Here is a 22,684-nt window from a genome sequence, read left to right as displayed (position 1 = left end):
TATCTCCCTGAGAGAGGGACTGAGAGATACCAGTCAGTGTACAGATATCTCCCTGAGAGAGAGAGAGGGGACTGAGAGACACCAGTCAGTGTACAGATATCTCCCTGAGAGAGAGAGGGGACTGAGAGACACCAGTCAGTGTACAGATATCTCCCTGAGAGAGAGAGGACTGAGAGACACCAGTCAGTGTACAGATATCTCCCTGAGAGAGAGAGAGGGGACTGAGAGACACCAGTCAGTGTACAGATATCTCCCTGAGAGAGAGAGGGGACTGAGAGACACCAGTCAGTGTACAGATATCTCCCTGAAAGAGAGAGGGGACTGAGAGATACCAGTCAGTGTACAGATATCTCCCTGAGAGAGAGAGGACTGAGAGACACCAGTCAGAGTACAGATATCTCCCTGAGAGAGAGAGGACTGAGAGACACCAGTCAGTGTACAGATATCTCCCTGAAAGAGAGAGGGGACTGAGAGACACCAGTCAGTGTACAGATATCTCCCTGAGAGAGAGAGAGAGGGGACTGAGAGACACCAGTCAGTGTACAGATATCTCCCTGAGAGAGAGGGGACTGAGAGACACCAGTCAGTGTACAGATATCTCCCTGAGAGAGAGAGGACTGAGAGACACCAGTCAGTGTACAGATATCGCCCTGAGAGAGAGGGGACTGAGAGACACCAGTCAGTGTACAGATATCGCCCTGAGAGAGAGGGGACTGAGAGACACCAGTCAGTGTACAGATATCTCCCTGAGAGAGAGGGGACTGAGAGACACCAGTCAGTGTACAGATATCTCCCTGAGAGAGAGGGGACTGAGAGACACCAGTCAGTGTACAGATATCTCCCTGAGAGAGAGAGAGGGGACTGAGAGACACCAGTCAGTGTACAGATATCTCCCTGAGAGAGAGAGGACTGAGAGACACCAGTCAGTGTACAGATATCTCCCTGAGAGAGAGAGAGGGGACTGAGAGACACCAGTCAGTGTACAGATATCTCCCTGAGAGAGAGAGAGGGGACTGAGAGATACCAGTCAGTGTACAGATATCTCCCCGAGAGAGAGAGAGGGGACTGAGAGACACCAGTCGATAAATCCCCGGTGTGACAGAATCTGGGACCCCAATTCTCACAGGAAGAGAAATGTTGTAGAGAAAAACCTTTGCCTTTTGATTGTTAGAGAATATTTAGGATTTGGTTGGAGTGTTTTCCAGGGAGAACAAACCCTTTCACAAATTACACATGAAAGGGAATTTAACTATCAACATAAATTCATTCATATACATTTGAGAATAAATTACTTTTTTAAAAACTGCCTAACAAGGTCGAGGTGACATTGTCGGATCGACTCTGAGTCACTCCAGGAAGGTGAATGCAGACTTGGTATGTTTTGAAAAAGCTATATTGTCCTCTCTCACACACCCTGCTCCTCTGGACCATCTCGCCGCCTTCCTCGGAGAATTCCACAAGCTCCAGCGACCTTCCATTCATCTGAGCAAGTCTTCCCTCTGTCAGTCTGGGTATTGAGTGCTGTCAGGCTCGTAAACCATGTGGGGCATCGCAATTGAGTCAAATCACGATGTTACAGGGGCTGAGTGTGGATTTGGATTAGAATCAGGAACATTGACACATTTCACTGGCCACGTCGCTTCCTGATCACCAGCCGGCTCGATGCCAGTTTCACTGTCACCCAATCTGGCCTCAGTCTCTGGGCTCTCAACATTTCAAAATCTGGGCAAAGGGGAGGGTGGGGAATGAGCCCTGTGTATCCCTGTCCCATTCACCACCCCATCCCCCTCCCACCCGCTGGTCATCAGCATCCGTCTAAAGTTAGAACAGTGCTCTCTGAGTGAGGTATTGATGCCTGTGGAACAGATTCATCCTTCCCCTGCAAGCTGCCGATGTTCTCCATTTCCCCAGCAACGTTCAGGGAGATTATATGGAGAGAGAGAGAGAGAAGGAATTGGTAAAAGGAAGAGATTCACAACTCAATCAGTTCATCCTTTCCATCCAGTTTGAGAAAATCCTTCAGGCTTTATCTGATTGGCCACGTTCCATGTTCTATATGGACTTCCATCCATGGAATCATCTTTCACAGAATAAGGCTATTCAGCCCATCATTCCTGTGCTAACCCTTCGAAAGAGCTATTCTGCCCTTTCCCCTTTTCAAGTATTTATCCCATTCCCCCATTTGAAAGTTACCGTTGAATCTGCCCCAACCCTCTTTCCAGGCGATGCTTTCTAAAAGAATTCTCCTCATCTCTCCCCGTGTGGGGATGAGTGCCGACTGACTGATGTCCGAGGCCACATGTGGGAGTGAAGTGGGGGGGACTGAGGCTGTGGGCAGCGAGGGATGTGGCTGGAAAGGGGAACAGCTAAACCCAGTGAAGCTGCCACTCGACCAAGCGGCGAGGCATGTGATACAAGGTCAGGTTAGAGTCAGGTGATTAGTGTTGTGGGGAGCGGTGGGGGAGAGCGGTGCGTGTGCCAACAGGGATGGTTAAGGCAACAACACGCCACCCCTTGCCAACATGTGAATGACTTCAAAGGAAAGACAGTTGGGGGAAGATGGTGGGGGCACAGGGAGAGGGATTGGTGGCCTGAGCTGTGGGTTTCTCTCTCTCTAGAATAGGTTAGGCTTGAGCATGTTGGATTTTCTGTGCAAGGTGGAGAGCACGCCAGCGAAGGGGCCTGTCATACTGTCACTGGGCTGCCAGGCCTGGGCCTTCAGGAGATCATTGCTTGGCCAGGCAGGGGCCTTGATGGACTGGGAACTGTTAGGACTCGGCATATTGACAGCATGGGGGCTGGTGCTGGAGATGGGGCCTGTGGACGAGGAGGAGGAGGAGGAGGAAGAGGGGCAGGCAGGGTTGGCCGTGCTGTCTGGGTCGGTGCACTTGGCCTCCTTGGAGTCATCCTCTTCGGACAGGAGGTCAGCCTTCTTCCCGGGCGGGTTGCTGCCGTTCCCTTTCGAGTTGGCGGCGCGCTCCTGCTTACGGAATTTGGCCCTTCGATTCTGGAACCAGACCTGGAATGAGACGTGGAAAAAGACACATCAGGAAGTGGAGAGATATAAGAGTGGGTTCGATAAGGTGATGATGTGGAGATGCCGGCGTTGGACTGGGGTGAACACAGTAAGAAGTCTCACAACACGGCACGGTAGCACAGTGGTTAGCACTGCTGCTTCACAGCTCCAGGGTCCCGGGTTCGATTCCCGGCTCGGGTCACTGTCTGTGTGGAGTTTGCACATTCTCCTCGTGTCTGCGTGGGTTTCCTCCGGGTGCTCCGGTTTCCTCCCACAGTCCAAAGATGTGTGAGTTAGGTTGATTGGCCAGGTTAAAAATTGCCCCTTAGAGTCCTGAGATGCGTAGGTTAGAGGGATTAGTGGGTAAAATATGTGGGGGTAGGGCCTGGGTGGGATTGTGGTCGGTGTAGACTCGATGGGCCGAATGGCCTCCTTCTGCACTGTAGGGTTTCTATGGTTTCTATGAACACCAGGTTAAAGTCCAACAGGTTTATTTGGTAGCAAATTAGTGTTGTAGTGTAGTGTTGTGCTACCAAATAAACCTGTTGGACTTTAACCTGGTGTTGTGAGACTTCTTACTTCGATAAGGTGGACAACAGTAACCCAATCAGATCATCTCCAGTCTGAGAAACTCAATCCCACACAAATCCAGTTTGGACAGCCTCACAGTTTAATCCCCTCGGTTCTGGTTATGGTTTCGGTAAATCTGTAACCCACTCCCTCCCAGGTCAACATCCTGGGCACCGGTTAACTCAATAAAATGTCCCAAGGTGTCCCACAGGAACAATCATCGAACAACATTTTGACCCTAAGTTTCATAGAACCCTACAGTGCAGGAGAAGGCCATTCGGCCCATCGAGTCTGCACCAACTACAATCCCACCCAGGCCCTATCCCCATGCACTTACCGTAGCTAGTCCCCTGACACTAAGAGACAATTTATCATGGCCAATCCACGTAACCCACGCATCTTTCGGACTGTGGGAGGAAATCAGAGCACCCGGAGGAAACCCACGCAGACATGGGGAGAATGTGCAGGCTCCACACAGACAGTGACCCAAGCTGGGAATTGAACCTGGGTCCCTGGCGCTGTGAGGCAGCAGTGCTAACCACTGTGCCACCGTGCTGCGCATAAGAAGCTATTCATTCAGCAAAAACCCACTCAACGTGGGTGGCAGGGCAGCACAGTGGTTAGCACTGCTGCTTCACAGCGCCAGGGACTCGGGTTCAATTCTCAGCTTGGGTCACTGTCTGTGTGGAGTGTGCACATTCTCCCCGTGTCTGCGTGGGTTTCCCCCAGGTACTCCGGTTTCCTCCCACAGTCTGAAAGACGTGCTGGTGAGGGTGCATTGACCTGAACAGGTGCCGGAGTGTGGCGACTAGGGGAATTTCACAGTAACTTCATTGCAGTGTTAATGTAAGCCTTACTTGTGGCTAATAAACAAACTTTAACTTTAACTTCAACTTTAACCGCTTGAGGAGAGGTAGATACTGAGGAGCATCTTAGAAAGAGAGAGGAAGAGAGTTAGAGACATGGAGAGGTTTGGGGCCCAGGCAGCTGGAGGAACTTCCACCAATAGCGAAATGATTAAAAAAGGAGATGGTCATTAGACCAGAATTAAGAGGAACACTGGGACCCTCGGAGGGTTGTGGGGGCTGCAGGAGATTACAGAGATGAGGAGGGGCGGAAGCGGGGGAGGCCATGGAGGGATTCGAACACAAGAATGAAGATGTTAAAATCCAGGTGTTACCGGACTGGGGGATAAAGTCAGTCAGTGAGCACAGGGAGTGCTAGGATAACAGGGTTCAGGGGGCCGAATGGTCTCCAGTTCCTCTGATCTTAGGGCTTGTTGTTAATATCTGCCAAATGGATGTCCCAGAATTTGGAATTGAATCGAAGCTTTGTGAAAATGATAGAATCTTCTCACAGAAAGCAGAGTTTGATAATCCCCCTGACTGCGCAGCGAGGAAACAACTCAAATATCTGCCCAATAGATACACTAACTGAGGGCTGACCTGATAGAGATCTTTAAGATTATGGAAGGGTTTGATAGGGTAGATACAGAGAGAGGGTTTCCACTTGCAGGGGAAACCAGAACTAGGGGCTATAAGTACGAGGCAGTCACTAATAATTCCAGTCAGGAATTCAGGAGAAACCTCTTTACCCAGGGAGTGGGGAGAATGTGGGACTCGCTCCCACGGGGAGTGGGGTGAATGTGGGACTCGCTCCCACGGCGGGAGTGGGGAGAATGTGGGACTTGCTCCCACGGGGAGTGGGGGAGAATGTGGGACTCGCTCCCACGGGGAGTGGGGAGAATGTGGGACTCGCTCCCACGGGGAGTGGGGAGAATGTGGGACTCGCTCCCACGGGGAGTGGGAGAATGTGGGACTCGCTCCCACGGGGAGTGGGAGAATGTGGGACTCGCTCCCACGGGGAGTGGGGTGAATGTGGGACTCGCTCCCACGGCGGGAGTGGGGAGAATGTGGGACTTGCTCCCACGGGGAGTGGGGGAGAATGTGGGACTCGCTCCCACGGGGAGTGGGGAGAATGTGGGACTCGCTCCCACGGGGAGTGGGGAGAATGTGGGACTCGCTCCCACAGCGGGAGTGGGGAGAATGTGGGACTTGCTCCCACGGGGAGTGGGGGAGAATGTGGGACTCGCTCCCACGGGGAGTGGGGAGAATGTGGGACTCGCTCCCACGGGGAGTGGGGAGAATGTGGGACTCGCTCCCACGGCGGGAGTGGGGAGAATGTGGGACTTGCTCCCACGGGGAGTGGGGGAGAATGTGGGACTCGCTCCCACGGGGAGTGGGGAGAATGTGGGACTCGCTCCCACGGGGAGTGGGGAGAATGTGGGATTCGCTCCCACGGGGAGTGGGGAGAATGTGGGATTCGCTCCCACAGGGAGTGGGGAGAATGTGGGATTTGCTCCCACGGGGAGTGGGGAGAATGTGGGATTCGCTCCCACGGGGAGTGGGGAGAATGTGGGATTCGCTCCCACGGGGAGTGGGGAGAATGTGGGATTCGCTCCCACGGGGAGTGGGGAGAATGTGGGACTCGCTCCCACAGGGAGTGGGAAGAATGTGGGACTTGCTCCCACGGGGAGTGGGCAGAATGTGGGATTCGCTCCCACGGGGAGTGGGGAGAATGTGGGACTCGCTCCCACAGGGAGTGGGGAGAATGTGGGACTTGCTCCCACAGGGAGTGGGAAGAATGTGGGACTCGCTCCCACGGGGAGTGGGGAGAATGTGGGACTTGCTCCCACGGGGAGTGGGGAGAATGTGGGACTTGCTCCCACGGGGAGTGGGGAGAATGTGGGACTCGCTCCCACAGGGAGAGTGGGGAGAATGTGGGACTCGCTCCTACAGGGAGTGGGGAGAATGTGGGACTCGCTCCCACGGGGAGTGGGGAGAATGTGGGACTCGCTCCCACAGGGAGAGTGGGGAGAATGTGGGACTCGCTCCCACGGGGAGTGGAGAGAATGTGGGACTCGCTCCTACAGGGAGTGGGGAGAATGTGGGACTCACTCCCACAGGGACTGGGGAAAATGTGGGACTCGATCCCACGAGGAGTGAGGAAAATGTGGGACTCACTCCCACGGGGAGTGGGGAGAATGTGGGACTCGCTCCCAAGGGGAGTGGGAAGAATGTGGGACTCGCTCCCACGGGGAGTGGGGAGAATGTGGGACTTGCTCCCATGGGGAGTGGGGAAAAAGTGGGACTCGATCCCACTGGGACTGGGGAGAATGTGAGACTCGATCCCACGAGGAGTGAGGAAAATGTGGGACTCGCTCCCACAGGGAGTGGAGAAAATGTGGGACTCGCTCCCACGGGGAGTGGGGAAAATGTGGGACTTGATCCCACGGGGAGTGAGGAAAATGTGGGACTTGCTCCCACGGGGAGTGGGGAGAATGTGGGACTCGATCCCACGAGGAGTGAGGAAAATGTGGGACTCGCTCCCACGGGGAGTGGGGAGAATGTGGGACTCGCTCCCAAGGGGAGTGGGAAGAATGTGGGACTCGCTCCCACAGGGAATGGGGAGAATGTGGGACTTACTCCCACAGGGAGTGGGGAGAATGTGGGACTTGCTCCCAGAGGGAGTGGGGGAGAATGTGGGACTCGTTCCCACGGGGAGTGGGGAGAATGTGGGACTCGCTCCCACGGGGAGTGGGGAGAATGTGGAACTTGCTCCCACGGGGAGTGGGGAGAATGTGGGACTCGTTCCCACGGGGAGTGGGGAGAATGTGGGATTCGCCCCCACAGGGAGTGGTTGAGGTGAATAATGTCAATGTGTTTAAGGGAAAAGCTGGATAAACACATGAGGAAGAAGGGGACAAAAGGATGGGGTGAGATGATGAAGGGGTGGAAGAAGGCTTATGTGGAGCATGAAGCCAGTTAGGTTGAATGGTCTCCATTACAGTGGCACAAATTCTATGAAATATTCCTCATTTCCGAGACTGGGATCAGTGCTGATAAAAATCACCAGATCTCACAATCCAACAAAGAGATGCTTCACTGACCCTCGATAGGAACTGTGAAGCAGCAAGGAGCTTGGGGAGTGCCGACACACAAATCATTAATGTCTATCGAACTGGGACAAGAATACAAATCAACCAGACTCCTGGAATAGTAGCAAAATACTGCGGATGCTGGAATCTGAAACAAAGACTGAAAATGCTGGAAAATCTCAGCAGGTCTGACAGCATCTGTGGGGAGAGAATCGAGCCAACGTTTCGAGTCTGGATGACCCTTCATCAGAGGGTTAATGGGATGTTGGTCTTTATCTCAGAGGGTGGGGGTTATATAAACCACTGGCTAGACCCCTGCTTTCGGGTAACTGCATTCAGTTTCTTCAGAAGGAAGTGTTGACCTTGGAGAGGGTCCAGAGCAAATTCACTGGAATGGTTGAGCAGCTGAAAGGGTTAAAAAATGAAGGCAGTTTGCAAAGACTGGACTTGGATTCCCTCGCGGTCAGAGGTTTAAGCAGCGATCAAATTCAGGTGTTTAAAATGTTGAAAACCGAAACTCTCTTTCCCTCAGAACACCAGGTTAAAGTCCAACAGGTTTATTTGGAATCATGAGCTTTCGGAACGCTCAGGTCACTCACCTGATGAAGGAGCTGCGCTCCGAAAGCTCGTGATTCCAAATATACCTGTTGGACTTCAACCTGGTGTTGTGAGACTTCCTATTGTGCCTCACCCCAGTCCAATGCCGGCATCTCCACATCATGGCTTCCCCCAGAAAGCTGTGGATGCTGAGAATCATTTGGAACTTCCAAGACAGAGATAGGATGGGAATATTCATCGCTAGAAAGATGTCAATGATCTCACAGCCAGTGTTTTGAAGTAAATCGGGAGATACCACTCGAGCTTCCTGGACAATATTGGCTAAAACTCATTGGCCAGCTAGCTGATTGGTGTGAGTTTTTTAAACCCTCCTGAAGTTCAAACAGAGATTCTTTGATGCTGAATAAGATACCTCAGTGTTGAGTCAGTCTGATAAATTAACTCAGTCATTCATTCACATTTATCCATAAGTTCTTGAATCTATTGCAAGGAGACAGGCAGAAATCTCCCAGCTTTCCCCTTGATTTCAGCTACTTACAAAATTAATCTTCTTCTGGAGATGGCTAGATCAATAGTCCATCCTGAAACAGTTAGATTTGAGTGGCTTGTGGGGCCATTTCAGAATCAACCACCTTAGTGTAGGACTGGAGTTACCTGCACACCCAGGCGAGGTAAGGATAGCAGGGATTTCCTGTCCAAAGAAAGAACTTCCATTTATGTAGCATCCTTCTTGTCACAGAGTATTTCACAATGACTGTTGTTATGTAGGAAATGATGTGGAGATGCCGGCGTTGGACTGGGGTAAACACAGTAAGGAGTCTAACAACACCAGGTTAAAGTCCAACAGGTTTATTTGGTAGCAAACGCCACTAGCTTTCGGAGCGCTGCTCCTTCGTCAGGTGAGTGGGAGATCTGCTAGCAAACAGGGCATATAAAGACACAAACTCAAGTTACAGAATAATGAATAATGATTGGAATGCGAGTCTTTACAGCTAATCAAGTCTTAAAGGTACAGACAATGTGAGTGGAGAGAGCATTTAGCACAACCTGTGGCACAACCTGTGCTAAATCTCTCTCCACTCACATTGTCTGTACCTTTAAGACTTGATTAGCTGTAAAGACTCGCATTCCAATCATTTTGTAAATTGAGTTTGTGTCTTTATGTGCCCTGTTTGTGAACAGAACTCCCACTCACCTGACGAAGGAGCAGCGCTCCGAAAGCTGGTGGCGTTTGCTACCAAGTAAACCTGTTGGACTTTAACCTGGTGTTGTTAGACTCCTTACTGTGTTATGTAGGAAATGCAATGACCACAGCAATCTCCCACAACCAGGAAAATGATCATCAGGAATGAAGGGTTTGTCAGAGGGGAAGTGGTTGAGGACTCTGGGTCCAAACTCGATGGAGTATAGAAGGATGGAGGGGGGGAATCTAATTGAAACTTACAGAATACTGAGAGGCCTGGATAGAGTGGAAGTGGAGAGGGTGTTTCCGTGAGTGGGAAGAGACGCACCTTTAAAACTGAGATGAGGAGGAATTTCTTCAACCAGAGGGTGGTGATTCTGTGGAACTCTTTGCCACAGAGGGCTATGGAGGCCGGGTCATTGAGTGTCTTTAAGACAGAGATAGATAGGGTCTTGATCAATAAGGGGATCAAGAGTTAGGGGAAGAAGGCAGGAGAATGGGGATGGGTATCACATCAGCCATGATTGAATGGCGGAGCAAACTTGATGGGCCGAATGGCCTAATTCTGCTTCTATATCTTATGGTCTTATCACCTGACCATCTGTTTTTAGAGACACCCTTGACTCTTCATCAAAATGGATCTTTGAGCAGAGAGGAACACATTTAAATCACTCATCTGAGAGACAGCACCTCAGACAGTGCGGCGCTCCCTCAGCACTGACCCTCTGACAGTGCGGTGCTCCCTCAGTACTGACCCTCTGACAGTGCGGCGCTCCCTCAGCACTGACCCTCTGACAGTGCGGTGCTCCCTCAGTACTGACCCTCTGACAGTGCGGCACTCCCTCAGCACTGACCCTCTATCTAACAGTGCGGCACTCCCTCAATACTGACCCTCTGACAGTGCGGCACTCCCTCAGTACTGACCCTCTAACAGTGCGGCACTCTCTCAGTACTGACCCTCTGACAGTGCGGCACTCCCTCAGCACTGACGCTCTGACAATGCAGCACTCCCTCAGCACTGACCCTCTGACAGTGCGGCAGTCCCTCAGTACTGACCCTCGGACAGTGCAGCACTCCCTCAGTACTGACCCTCTGACAGTGCAGCGCTCCCTCAGTACTGACCCTCTGACAGTGCGGCACTCCTTCAGCACTGACCCTCTAACAGTGCGGCACTCCCTCAGCACTGACCCTCTAACAGTGCAGCACTCCCTCAGCACTGACCCTCTAACAGTGCGGCACTCCCTCAGCACTGACCCTCTAACAGTGCAGCACTCCCTCAGCACTGACCCTCTGACAGTGCGGCGGTCCCTCAGTACTGACCCTCTGACAGTGCGGCACTCCTTCAGCACTGACCCTCTGACAGTGCGGCGCTCATTCAGTACTGACCCTCTGACAGTGCGGCGCTCCCTCAGCACTGACCCTCTGACAGTGCAGCGCTCCCTCAGTACTGACCCTCTGACAGTGCGGCACTCCCTCAGTACTGACCCTCTGACAGTGCAGCGCTCCCTCAGTACTGACCCTCTGACAGTGCAGCACTCCCTCAGTACTGACCCTCTGACAGTGCGGCACTCCCTCAATACTGAGCCTCTGACAGTGCGGCGTTCCCTCAGCACTGACCCTCTGACAGTGCAGCGCTCCCTCAGTACTGACCCTCTGACAGTGCGGCACTCCCTCAGTACTGACCCTCTGACAGTGCAGCGCTCCCTCAGTACTGACCCTCTGACAGTGCAGCACTCCCTCAGTACTGACCCTCTGACAGTACGGCACTCCCTCAGTACTGACCCTCTGACAGTGCAGCACTCCCTCAGTACTGACCCTCTGACAGTGCAGCACTCCCTCAGTACTGACCCTCTGACAGTACGGCACTCCCTCAGTACTGACCCTCTGACAGTGCAGCACTCCCTCAGTACTGACCCTCTGACAGTGCGGCACTCCCTCAGCACTGACCCTCTGACTGTACGGCACTCCCTCAGTACTGACCCTCTGACAGTGCAGCACTCCCTCAGTACTGACCCTCTGACAGTGCAGCACTCCCTCAGTACTGACCCTCTGACAGTGCGGCACTCCATCAGCACTGACCCTCTGACAGTGCGGCACTCCCACAGTACTGACCCTCTGACAGTGCGGCACTCCCACAGTACTGACCCTCTGACAGAGCGGCACTCCCACAGTACTGACCCTCTGACAGTGAGGCACTCCCTCAGCACTGACCCTCTGACAGTGCGGCACTCCCACAGTACTGACCCTCTGACAGTGAGGCACTCCCTCAGCACTGACCCTCTGACAGTGAGGCACTCCCTCAGCACTGACCCTCTGACAGTGTGGCACTCCCACAGTACTGACCCTCTGACAGTGCGGCACTCCCTCAGTACTGACCCTCTGACAGTGCGGCACTCCCTCAGTACTGACCCTTTGCAGTGCAGCATTCCCTCAGTACTGATCCTCCGACAGTGCGGCACTCCCTCAGCACTGGCATTGGGAGTGTCAGCCTGGGTTTTGTGTTCAGGGGTGAGACTTGAACCCACTGACCCACAGCTGGCACTCTCAGGATGAGAGACAAACAGAGAGAGGGAATTCCGGAAACCTCCTACCTGGACCCTGGCCTCGGTCAGATCAATCTTCAGGGCCAATTCCTCTCGAGTGTAGATATCGGGGTAGTGAGTCTCAGCAAAAACGCGCTCCAGCTCCTTCAGCTGTGAGCTGGTGAAGGTCGTCCGAATTCTTCGTTGCTTCCGTTTCTCATTAATACCACCATGATCCGTGAAGAACTTGTACGGAACTGAGAACAACAGGAAAAACACAGCTTCAAATGGGCCACCATTTCATGAACTGACCTTGTGTGTACTTAGTAATAAATTACTAAAAATCTCAAGAAGCTTGACACCATCCAGGATAAAGCAGCCCCGCTTGATTGGCACCACATCCACAAACCTCCACTCCCTCACAACCAACGCTCAGTAGCAGCAGTGTGTACCATCTACAAGATGCACTGCAGCAATTCACCAAAGACCCTGAGGCAGCACCTTCCAAACCCACGACCACTTCCATCTAGAAGGACAAGGGCAGCAGATACATGGGAACACCACCACCTGCAAGATTTCCTCCAAGCCACTCACCATCCTGACTTGGAAATATATCGCCGTTCCTTTGCAGTCGCTGGGTCAAAATCCTGGAATTCCCTCCCTAACGGCATTGTGGGTCAACCCACAGAACATGGACTGCAGCGATTCAAGAAGGCAGCTCACCATCACCTTCTCAAGGGCAACTAGGGATGGGCAATAAATGCTGGCCCAGCCAGCGACACCCATGTCCCACAAATGAATATATATTTTTTAAAACTCACATAAATGTCAAAATAATGAAAAGAGAAATGTTTTTTCATTGGGAGGGTGGGTAACCAGAGGGAACACAGATTGAAGAGAATCTGTAAAGGATCCAGAGGGGGAGCTGAGGAGATTATATTTTACACAGTGAGCTGTTGTGATCTGGAAGGTGCTGCCTGAAAGGGCGGCGGAAACAGATTCAATAATAACTTTCCAAAGGCAACTTGGTCAAAACTGAAGGAGACGCTTTGCAGGGACATGGGCGAAAGTACGGTGGGGAGCAGGCCTGACTGGATAGCTCTTTCAAAGGAGTGGCACAGGTTCGAAGGGCTGAATGGCCTCTTTCTGTGCTGTAAGACTCTCAGGACTTCACTTTCTGTTGTTACAAATTTTGCATCAACGTTTACTGTGTAAATTTCTCCTTTGTTATTTACCGTGATTTTAACAAGTCAACTGTTACGATGGAATTTCAGACTCTGGCCACCAGGTTGCACTGTGGAGCAAGTTTCTAGAACCTTCTCACCCAAATCATTGACCGTGTCGTATCTTTGAAAGAAAGCACCAGGTAAACACCGTTAATAATTAAGTTTGCATTAACTAAAATCTTCTGCTGAGCTCCTTCAGTCTAAATGTGCTAATTAATACACATTAGTGTCCAGGTCTGCTGGAAACTCTTCCGTAACTCACTCAAGCAGCTCTCCTTTGAGAAGTTTAAAACCATTTGAATTGCCAAAGATATAAGACCATGAGACATAGGAGTAGAATTCGGCCCATCAGAGGTGAGCCAGTCTGCTCCTCACACAATTCTCGTGGATGTCTCCTTTCTAGCAAGAGTCATCAAGAAGGATATTCCTTCTGAGTGGGTGGAACAAAGGGGGAGACAGGGATAAAACCATAACCCACATTGGATAAATCCAATTGGGAATTCAGGAGAAATTTCTTTACCCACAGAGTGATGGGAATGTGGAACTCGCTCCCATGGAGAACGGGGAGAATGTGGAACACACTCACACGGAGAATGGGGAGAATGTGTAACTTGCTCCCACAAGGAATGGGGAGAATGTGGGACTTGTTCCCACAGAGAGTGGGGAGAATGTGGGACTCGCTCTGACAGGGAGTGGGGAGAATGTGGGACTCGCTCCCACGGGGAGTGGGGAGAATGTGGGACTCGCTCCCACGGGGAGTGGGGAGAATGTGGGACTCGCTCCCACAGAGAGCGGGGGAGAATGTGGGACTCGCTCCCACAGAGAGCGGGGTAGAATGTGGGACTCGCTCACACGGGGTGTGGGGAGAATGTGGGACTCGCTCCCATTGGGAGTGGGGAGAATGTGGGACTTGCCCCCACAGGGAGTGGGGAGAATGTGAGATTTGCTCCCACAGGGAGTGGGGAGAATGTGGGACTTGCCCCCACGGGGAGTGGGGAGAATGTGGGACTCGCTCCCACAGGGAGTGGTTGAAGTGAATCATAACGATGTATTGAAGGAAGGCTCATGAAGATCCATCTCCTCACCTTGCCCCATGCTTGTGGAGTGTTGCCCCTCAAGCTATCTATAATCAATTGTCTCTCTTTAATGGAGAGAGATGCCTCTGGTTCCCTGTGGTCAATTTAAGGGGAAATGAGATTAACACATGGGAAGAAAGGAATCATTCGGCCGGGATGAGGGGGGTCATAGTTTGAGGATAAGGGGTAAACCTTTTCGGACTGAGGTGAGGTGAAATGTCTTCACCCAGAGGGTGGTGAATGTGTGGAATTCACTATCACAGAAAATAATTGAGGTCAAAACATTGACTGATTTCAAGAAGAAATTAGATACAGCTCATGGGGCTGAAGGGATCAAGGGATGTTGGGGGGAAGGGGGGTTCAGGATATTGAATTCGATGACCAGCCATGATCAAAATGAATGGTGGAGCAGGCTCGAGGGGCCAAATGGCCTCTTCCTGCTTCTAGTTTCAATGTTTCTATTAAGAGGAGCCTCTTGTGGAACATAAACATTAGCGTAGGCCAGCTGGGCAGAATGATCTGTCGCTGTGCTGTAATGTCCATTGAATGTCCTGATCATCCTTTCCCCAGCCCAGTGAGACTGAGTCCAGCTGTACCAGGGTCTGAAATGAGGTAATTCAGCATAGGAAGGCGTCTAACCTGAGACATGCCTGGTCCGTATACACCCATCACACCCATCGTGCTACACAAAAGGTCACAATTAAATTCTCTATTGCGTCTCGTGGTAGATACAGCTGGAACTTGCTACACCAATATTTCCCATTCAATTTTGGGATGTTAACTGTCACGGTGTCATTGCATCCTCCGGCCAGGAGGTGTCAGAGTGGGGTTAGTCGATCACCCAAATCCCTTCATTACCCATTTTTAAAAATCCAACAACTGACCGTTAGCAACAGATGATGAAAGTCTCTGGGCTGTCACTCTGTCCCATTACACGGTTAATGTTTCGTTCCCTGTCTAAATCTTGAATTTTAAATTAAACCCTTATTGAGTAAAGCTGCTGCAGCAAACCTACTGACTACCACAGGATAAATATATCATTGATCATCAGATTGATCAGAAAGATTTTTTATTCTTTTATGGGACGTGGGTGTCGCTGGCAAGGCCAGAGTTTGCTGTCCAGCCCTAATTGCCCCTGGAACTGTGTGTCTCGCTCGGCCATTTCAGAGGGCAGCTAACCCACATTGCTGTGGCTCTGGAGTCACATGTAGGTCAGACTGGGTAAGGACAGCAGATTTCCTTCCCTAAAGGACTTTAGTGAACCAGATGGGTTTTTTCCGATAATCGACAATGGTTTCATGGTCATCAGTAGATTCTTAATTCCAGATTTTTATTAAATTCAAATTTCACCATCTGCCGTGGTGGGATTCGAACCCGGGTCCCCAGAGAATGACTCTGGGTCTCTGGATTACTAGTCCAGTGACAATACCATTACTCCACCACGGGGGAGATGGGGGAGATTTCCTGTAAGAACATTGGCAGGAAGAGTTAAATTGGCTGCATAACTCCACTCCCAAGGGTTGTGGCGATGTTCCCCTCTCCATCTCCTCCACTCCTGCCCCCCACACAGAGCAGGACTGTCCTCGAGATACAGGAACAAATTCTGTCTTCAGTTCAGTGACAGGTTCCGTCACGTGAACCACACATTGAATGAAAAAATGTCTCCTCCCACAGTTAATGTACACCCTCCCCCTCCTCCCCCGATCATCATCTCCACCCAGACACTTGATCCTTGCGGAAACATTCTCCATAAAAACTCTCAGTTCCCCAAAGGTAATTGAGCAAAACTCAATCCTCACATTTATGCTATTCAACCAAGGTGTGCTGCACCTGAACTCAGCCTGAACATCTGCCTGAACATGGCTTCTTCCTCAACTGTTCTGGGAGCAACATTTAGCAAAGATGTGAAGGCAATAGAGGGAGTGCAGAAAAGATTCACAAAGTGGTTCCAAGGGCGAGGATTGATGCAGAAATTGGGACAATTTTCCTTGGAGAAGAAAAGATTGAGAGGAGACTTGATCAATCCAGAGAAATGAGGGGTGTGCACAGAGTCAACAGAGAGAAATTGCTCCCATTGGTGGAGGAATCGAGAACTAGATTACACAGATTTAAGGTGATTGGCGAAAGAAGCAACGGAGACACGAGGAAAAACTTCTTCACACAGCGAGTGATTAGGTGGTTAGGATCTGGAATGCACTGTCTGAGAGTGTGGTGGAGACAGATTCACACAGCGAGTGGTTAGGATCTGGAATGTACTGTCTGAGAGTGTGGTGGAGACAGATTCACACAGTGAGTGGTTAGGATCTGGAATGTACTGTCTGAGAGTGTGGTGGAGACAGATTCACACAGCGAGTGGTTAGGATCTGGAATGTACTGTCTGAGAGTGTGGTGGAGACAGATTCACACAGTGAGTGGTTAGGATCTGGAATGTACTGTCCGAGAGTGTGGCGGAGGCAGATTAACACAGTGAGTGGTTAGGATCTGGAATGTACTGTCTGAGAGTGTGGTGGAGACAGATTCACACAGTGAGTGGTTAGGATCTGGAATGTACTGTCCGAGAGTGTGGTGGAGGCAGATTAACACAGTGAGTGGTTAGGGTCTGCAATGTACTGTCTGAGAGTGTGGTGGAGACAGATTCACACAGTGAGTGGTTAGGGTCTGCAATGTACTGTCTGAGAGTGTGGTGGAGACAGATTCACACAGCAAGTGGTTAGGATCTGGAATGTACTGTCTGAGAGTGTGGTGGAGACAGATTCACACAGCAAGTGGTTAGGATCTGGAATGTACTGTCTGAGAGTGTGGTGGAGACAGATTCACACAGTGAGTGGTTAGGATCTGGAATGTACTGTCTGAGAGTGTGGTGGAGACAGATTCACACAGTGAGTGATTTGGATCTGGAATGTACTGTCTGAGAGTGTGGTGGAGACAGATTCACACAGTGAGTGGTTACGATCTGGAATGCACTGTCTGAGAGTGTGGTGGAGACAGATTCACACAGTGAGTGGTTAGGGTCTGGAATGTACTGTCTGAGAGTGTGGTGGAGACAGATTCACACAGTGAGTGGTTAGGATCTGGAGTGCACTGTCTGAGAGTGTGGTGGAGACAGATTCACACAGTGAGTGGTTAGGATCTGGAATGTACTGTCTGAGAGTGTGGTGGAGACAGATTCAGTCGAGGTTTATAAGAGGGAATTGGATTATTATCTGAAGAGGGGGAGTGTACGGGGTTGTTGGGGGAGTGGCACTAAGTGAATTGCTCTTTCAGCCAGCTAGCACAACCAGATGGGCTGAATGGCCTTGTCTGTGCTGTTACCATTCTGTGATCCCATGTGAGTTTACGTGACTCAGTGGCTGGACTTTCTCCCTTCAATCAGGGAGTTTGGGTTCCACCCCAGTTCCTCAGCACAGATCCTGCACTGGGAGGGTTCATTTTCCGTCCATTAGACACAACCCCACCCCCCCACCCAATCCCCTCAGGTACAGGTACAAAATCCCAACAAGAACGATGGGGGAATTAGAATCATAGAATCACTACAGTGCAGAAGAAGGCCATTCAGCCCATTAGGTCTGCACTGACTTTCTGAAAGAGCAGGTCCATCCCTTTGCCCTATCCCCGTAACCCCACACATTTAGCAATCCCCCTAACCTGCACATCAAGGGACACTGAGGGGCAATTTAGCACGGCCAATCAACTTAACCTACATGTCTTTCGGACTGTGGGAGGAAACCGGAGCATCCGGAGGAAACCCATGCAGACACTGGGAGAACGTGCAAACTCCACACTGACAGTGACCCAAGCCGGGAATCGAACCCAGGTCCCTGACACTGTGAGGCAGCAGTGCTAACCACTGTGCCACCATGCCACCCTGTGTCAGTTCTATAAGGGCCGGTTTTTTTGAAAGATCTATCCAATTAATCCCACTCACCAGACTGAAGGTGATTGGTGGGAGGATTGGAGGAGATATTAGGAGAACGGATTTCCCCCAGAGGGTGGTGGGTGTCTGGAATTTCTTGTCTGGATTGATGGCTGAGGGAAAAAAACCTAAATGTACTGAAAATCTGCCTTGATCCATAGCGGATGAGCTGTAACCTGTGAGGCTTGGGACTGGGGGCTGGAGTGTGGGATTAGAATGGGCTGAATGGTCTCTGTGTGGTAATTTTTCTACGATTTTACTCCCTTATAACCCTGTAAACAATCCCCTCTTCAAATATTTATTCCCTTTGGAAAAATATGATTGAATCTGCTTCCGCCGCCCTTTCAGCCAGTGTCTCCCAGATCACAACTCACTGTAAAATATCATCTCCTCTTCACCTCCCCCTCTGCTTTCTTTCCCGGTTCTCCTCAATCTGTGCCCCCCACCCCCGGTTACCCAGCCTCTGCCACTGGAAACACTTTCTCCCAGTTTATCCAAGGAGCAAACCCACATTTCACCCCCTCCAGAGCAGCCACTCCAAGGGCCACTCGCTCGGTGCTAACTGGGGTGTGGTCAGAAAGAGCAGGAAGATCCCAGATTAGTGCGGGGGTGCGGGGGGGGGGGCGGGGGGAAGGGACTGGGTGTAAGTGCCCCCCAGTCCCCAGTCCCAAAGCTCTCCGATCAGAGCCGGGGAACGCCGCGGACCTTTGGGTGACGCATCCTGCAGTCGAATAGTCGAGACCATTCACCGTGGGCCTGAGCGATGGGCACTGGGCGGGGGGGGGGGGGGGAAGTTGGCGACAGGAGCCTATGGGCACTGCCCCCGGGGCAGAGAGAGAACAATCTCAAACAGGATTGTATCTTGAATAAACTGGCGTCTGAATCTCTGAGATTGAATTATTTCTGTCTCTCTCTGTCTGTCTATGTCTCTCTGTCTGTCTGTCTGTCTCTTTTTCTCTCTGTCTCTGTCTCCCTCTGTCTCTCTTTCTCTGTCTCTCTCTGTCTCTATCTGCCTGTGTCTCTCTCTCCCTGTGTCTCTCCGTGTCCCTCTCTACCTCTGTGTGTGTGTGTGTCTCTGTCTCTCTCTCTGTGTCACTGTGTGTGTCTCTCTTTCTCTGTGTGTCTCTCTCTGTCTACGTGTCTCTGTCTCTGTGTGTGTGTTTCTGTCTCTCTCTGTGTGTCTCTGTCTCTCTGTCGCTGTATGTCTCTCTTTCTCTGTGTGTCTCTCTGTCTGTGTGTCTCTCTCTCTGTCTGTGTGTCTCTCTCTGTCTCTATCTGTCTGTCTGTGTCTCTCTCTCTGTCTATCTCTGCCTTTGCGTGTGTCCTTTTCTCTGTCTCTGTGTCTTTCTGTATCTCTCTCTGTCTGTGTGCCTCTGTGTGTGTGTGTGTCTCTCTCTCTGCCCGTTTCTCTCTGTCTGTTTCTTGCCCCTCTCGATTCTGACTGTCTCTTTTCCCTTGAAATACTGCAGCACAGTCGGGAGGCCGTTCTGCCCACAGTATCTGTACTGGACCAATATTCCAGTCCACAGAGATCCTCCCATTGGGACAATGTCGGGACCGTGAAATAAGATCAGAAAACGGTGCAAACTCTCAGCCAGCAGCTCAGTCAGTGTCTGGAAGGGAAAGGATTCGATCTGTCAGTATGATTCGACTCAAACATAAATCATGGATTGAGACAGTACAGGGAGTGGCCATTCAGCCCATCGCGTCTGGGCTAGCTCTTTGATCGAGTTAATCATTGCTCTTTTACCAGAATTCTACAATTCATCTTTGGAAATATTTCCCCAGTTTTCTGTGACTTCTCTTTCCTCAGCCGCAAACTGACTGATGTCGTCTCCAGAGCAGCTGCCAATATGTTAAATTCTCATTAAACGGAGATAAAACTCAAATGATTTGATTTTAATGTGAATTATTTTCCCGGACAGGGCAGGAGTTGGAGAATTCGGGTTTCTCCAGAATCCACTGGAAGCCATGGCGCCGGATAGAGAAACTTCACTCCACACTATCCCAATTTTAACCCCAGCCTGGAATCGCAGAGATCCCGGAGAGAACAAGGTTCGTTTAGAATCGGAGCAAAAACGGGAAAGATTCGAAGCGAAATCTGTCACTAACGGAAAATTCCTAAATTATTAACAATTTCGATTTACAAAAATCAAAGTCGGGGAGATCACAGAATTAAAATGAGAATTATGTGATAAACAGCAGTGAATAACCGGAACGGTTAATCCGTTTGGTTAATGTTTTTGGATAATTCGTTGAGGTATACAGATTTCTCTTCAGCTTTGTGACAATTTCTGTCAGTGTTTCCTTTTCAGAAACGAACGAATTTGAGGTTTAATTATTTCGCATAAAATTCTCAAAAGGAGGATTTTGTTTTGAAAAATGTGAGCATTTATCAGACAGATTCCGCTCTGATTTTCACTGTGAAATGGAACGAGAAACAGAATTCCTCTTCCCACTCCTTAACCGCCAATACTGGAAATTATAAATTACTGACTGTAGCCTCAAACACACAGACACAGAGATAGAGAGAGAGACAGAGAGAGAGAGGCGCAGAGAGAGAGAGACATACAGGGAGAGAGAGAGAGACAGAGAGAGAGGCAGAGAGAGAGACACACACAGGGGGACACACACTCAGAAAGAGAGACAGAGAGGGACACAGAGAGAGAGACTGAGAGCGAGAGCCAGAGAGAGAGAGAGAGAGAGACATACAGGGAGAGAGACAGAGAGAGAGAGACATGCAGGGAGACACACACACACACAGACATATAGGGAGAGAGACATAGAGAGAAAGAGAGAGACAGAGAGACATACAGGGAGAGAGAGAGAGACACACACAGGGAGAGACACACACACACAGACGAATATGCAGAGAGGCAGATACACAGCGAGAAACATACACAGAAACACTTAAACAGATACACACACACATAGACAGACACGCATAGAGAGACAGGCAAACACATACAGAGAGAAACACACAGGTAGACACATACAGAAAGAAAGAGGCGCAGGTGGAGAGAAACACACAGAAATAGAGGCACAGACACACACTTATACAGAGAGAGAGAGAGGCTTACACAGAGAGAGATACAGACACAAGAACATATAGAGGAACTGAGACACATACAGAGAGACACAGGTAGACACACATATACAGAGAGACACACACAGAGACAGATATACAGACATATAAACACTCGAAAGAGACGTTTATCCAAGTGAGAGACAGATAAACACACAGACGGACACGTACAGAGATACAGAAAGACAAACAGAGACACGAACAAGGACACTCACACTCACACACACACACACACACTCACACACAGCTAATTCTGAAATAAAATAATTGTCACATTCTATTTGGATCCGGAGAGAAATTGTCCTGAAGTCAGTGACCAGAATTCTGCTCCCGTTAGAAACCTGCCCAATCCATTCGGTTTTAAATATAAACATTTATTGGTCTAAGAAAAAGCATCTTAATTATTTCGATGGAGGATTTTCTGTCTAATAGATTAACCGCCTCTCTTTTAAAAACAATATTCAATTCACAATCGTTACTTGGAAAATTGATGTTATTACTTTGGGGAAATAGATCCGAAATTGTTCTCCCAATAATTAATAATTCGGGAAAAGCTTCCTATTTTTTCCAAAGCAGCGATTCGATTATATCCTTTTTGATTTAATAGGACAGTCTCGCCTTAACCAAATTACCCATTAATGTGTAGGGCCTGTGAATGTAATAACCTTGCAATATAACTCAATTATTCTACAATCCTCTCTCCCTCTTAACCCAATCACCACATTTTCCGATTGCTTTCAATAATGTTTAAACTCTCTCTCTCTCACACACACACATAAAGCACACACCCAGCCAATGTTTTATATTTAATTTCAAACCCTGCACTCTTTTCCATCACCCCCCTCTCCCGGGTTGCTGTTTATTTAGTTTTTTTTACCTGTGGTGTACGGAGTGCTCTGGTGGTCTCGGAGGGGTCCCAGGCTACAGTTGGCAGGTGTGAGAGTCGGACAGACCGGACCGGTCCCGAAGCTGGACCTGATGGGGTTGTACTGGAAGCTGTTGGGCTGACTACAGGAGTTGAAGTCGGCGTAGGCAGAAGCCTCCATCGCCGCCATGCAGGAGTCGTAGGAATTCAGGTAAGAGTAATCCATTTTATACATAGAGAAGGGGCAGCAACTGAGAGAGAGAGAGAGGGGGTAACCGGGGTGGGAGAATGAGAGGGTGGGGGAAAGGAGTGAGAGAAAGAGAAATAGGGGGGAGGAGAGGGAGAGAGAGAAAAAAACACGAATAATTTTCTTACAGAAATTTTACACCAAAAAAGAGAATGGGAGGAAGGCAATGATGCCACAAGGCAGCGGGCTCACACTGAATGAGGATGTGAAGGACCCTTGTTTTATCAGTCTAGTGTGCTAGTGTCTGTTAGACCTAACGACTTGGCTTCTAATAAACTTGACACTACTTTCAGACAATGCCGAGGCGGAGGTCCATTTTTGCATGACAATAAATCTCCACTCTATTGGACTGGTGAAGGGGGAACCAGTTCTCTCCAATCCCCTCCCCTGCATCGATAATTAAATGCTGTTAACTCTTGCGTCTCTCTCTCCCCGCCCGCCCCTCTCTCTCTCTCTCTCTTTCTCCCCCTTTCCACACTCACTATC

The 22,684-nt window shown here is 50.2% G+C and overlaps 1 protein-coding gene across 2 annotated transcripts; it reads right to left on the bottom strand.

Annotated features, from left to right (window-relative positions):
- Positions 1-2,614: 2,614 nt before the first annotated feature.
- Positions 2,615-22,186, bottom strand: phox2a (paired like homeobox 2A). 2 transcript variants are annotated; one of them, XM_078222667.1, is made up of 4 exons: positions 21,964-22,177; positions 11,849-12,043; positions 11,410-11,426; positions 2,615-3,019 (listed from the first exon to the last, which is right to left on the bottom strand). In XM_078222667.1, the coding sequence occupies exons 1-4, from the start codon at positions 22,175-22,177 to the stop codon at positions 2,615-2,617; spliced, it is 831 nt and encodes a 276-aa protein (XP_078078793.1). The 2 variants fall into 2 exon arrangements, with proteins under 2 accessions (XP_078078793.1, XP_078078792.1); XM_078222666.1 differs by lacking the exon at positions 11,410-11,426 and having other exon boundaries at positions 11,856-12,043; positions 21,964-22,186.
- Positions 22,187-22,684: the final 498 nt, after the last annotated feature.

Source organism: Mustelus asterias, chromosome 10 (genome assembly GCF_964213995.1).
Source record: "Mustelus asterias chromosome 10, sMusAst1.hap1.1, whole genome shotgun sequence".
Taxonomy (NCBI): Eukaryota; Metazoa; Chordata; class Chondrichthyes; order Carcharhiniformes; family Triakidae; genus Mustelus; species Mustelus asterias.
The sequence above is the reverse complement of the archived record's forward strand: the minus strand, read 5'-3'. Positions and strand labels throughout refer to the sequence as shown.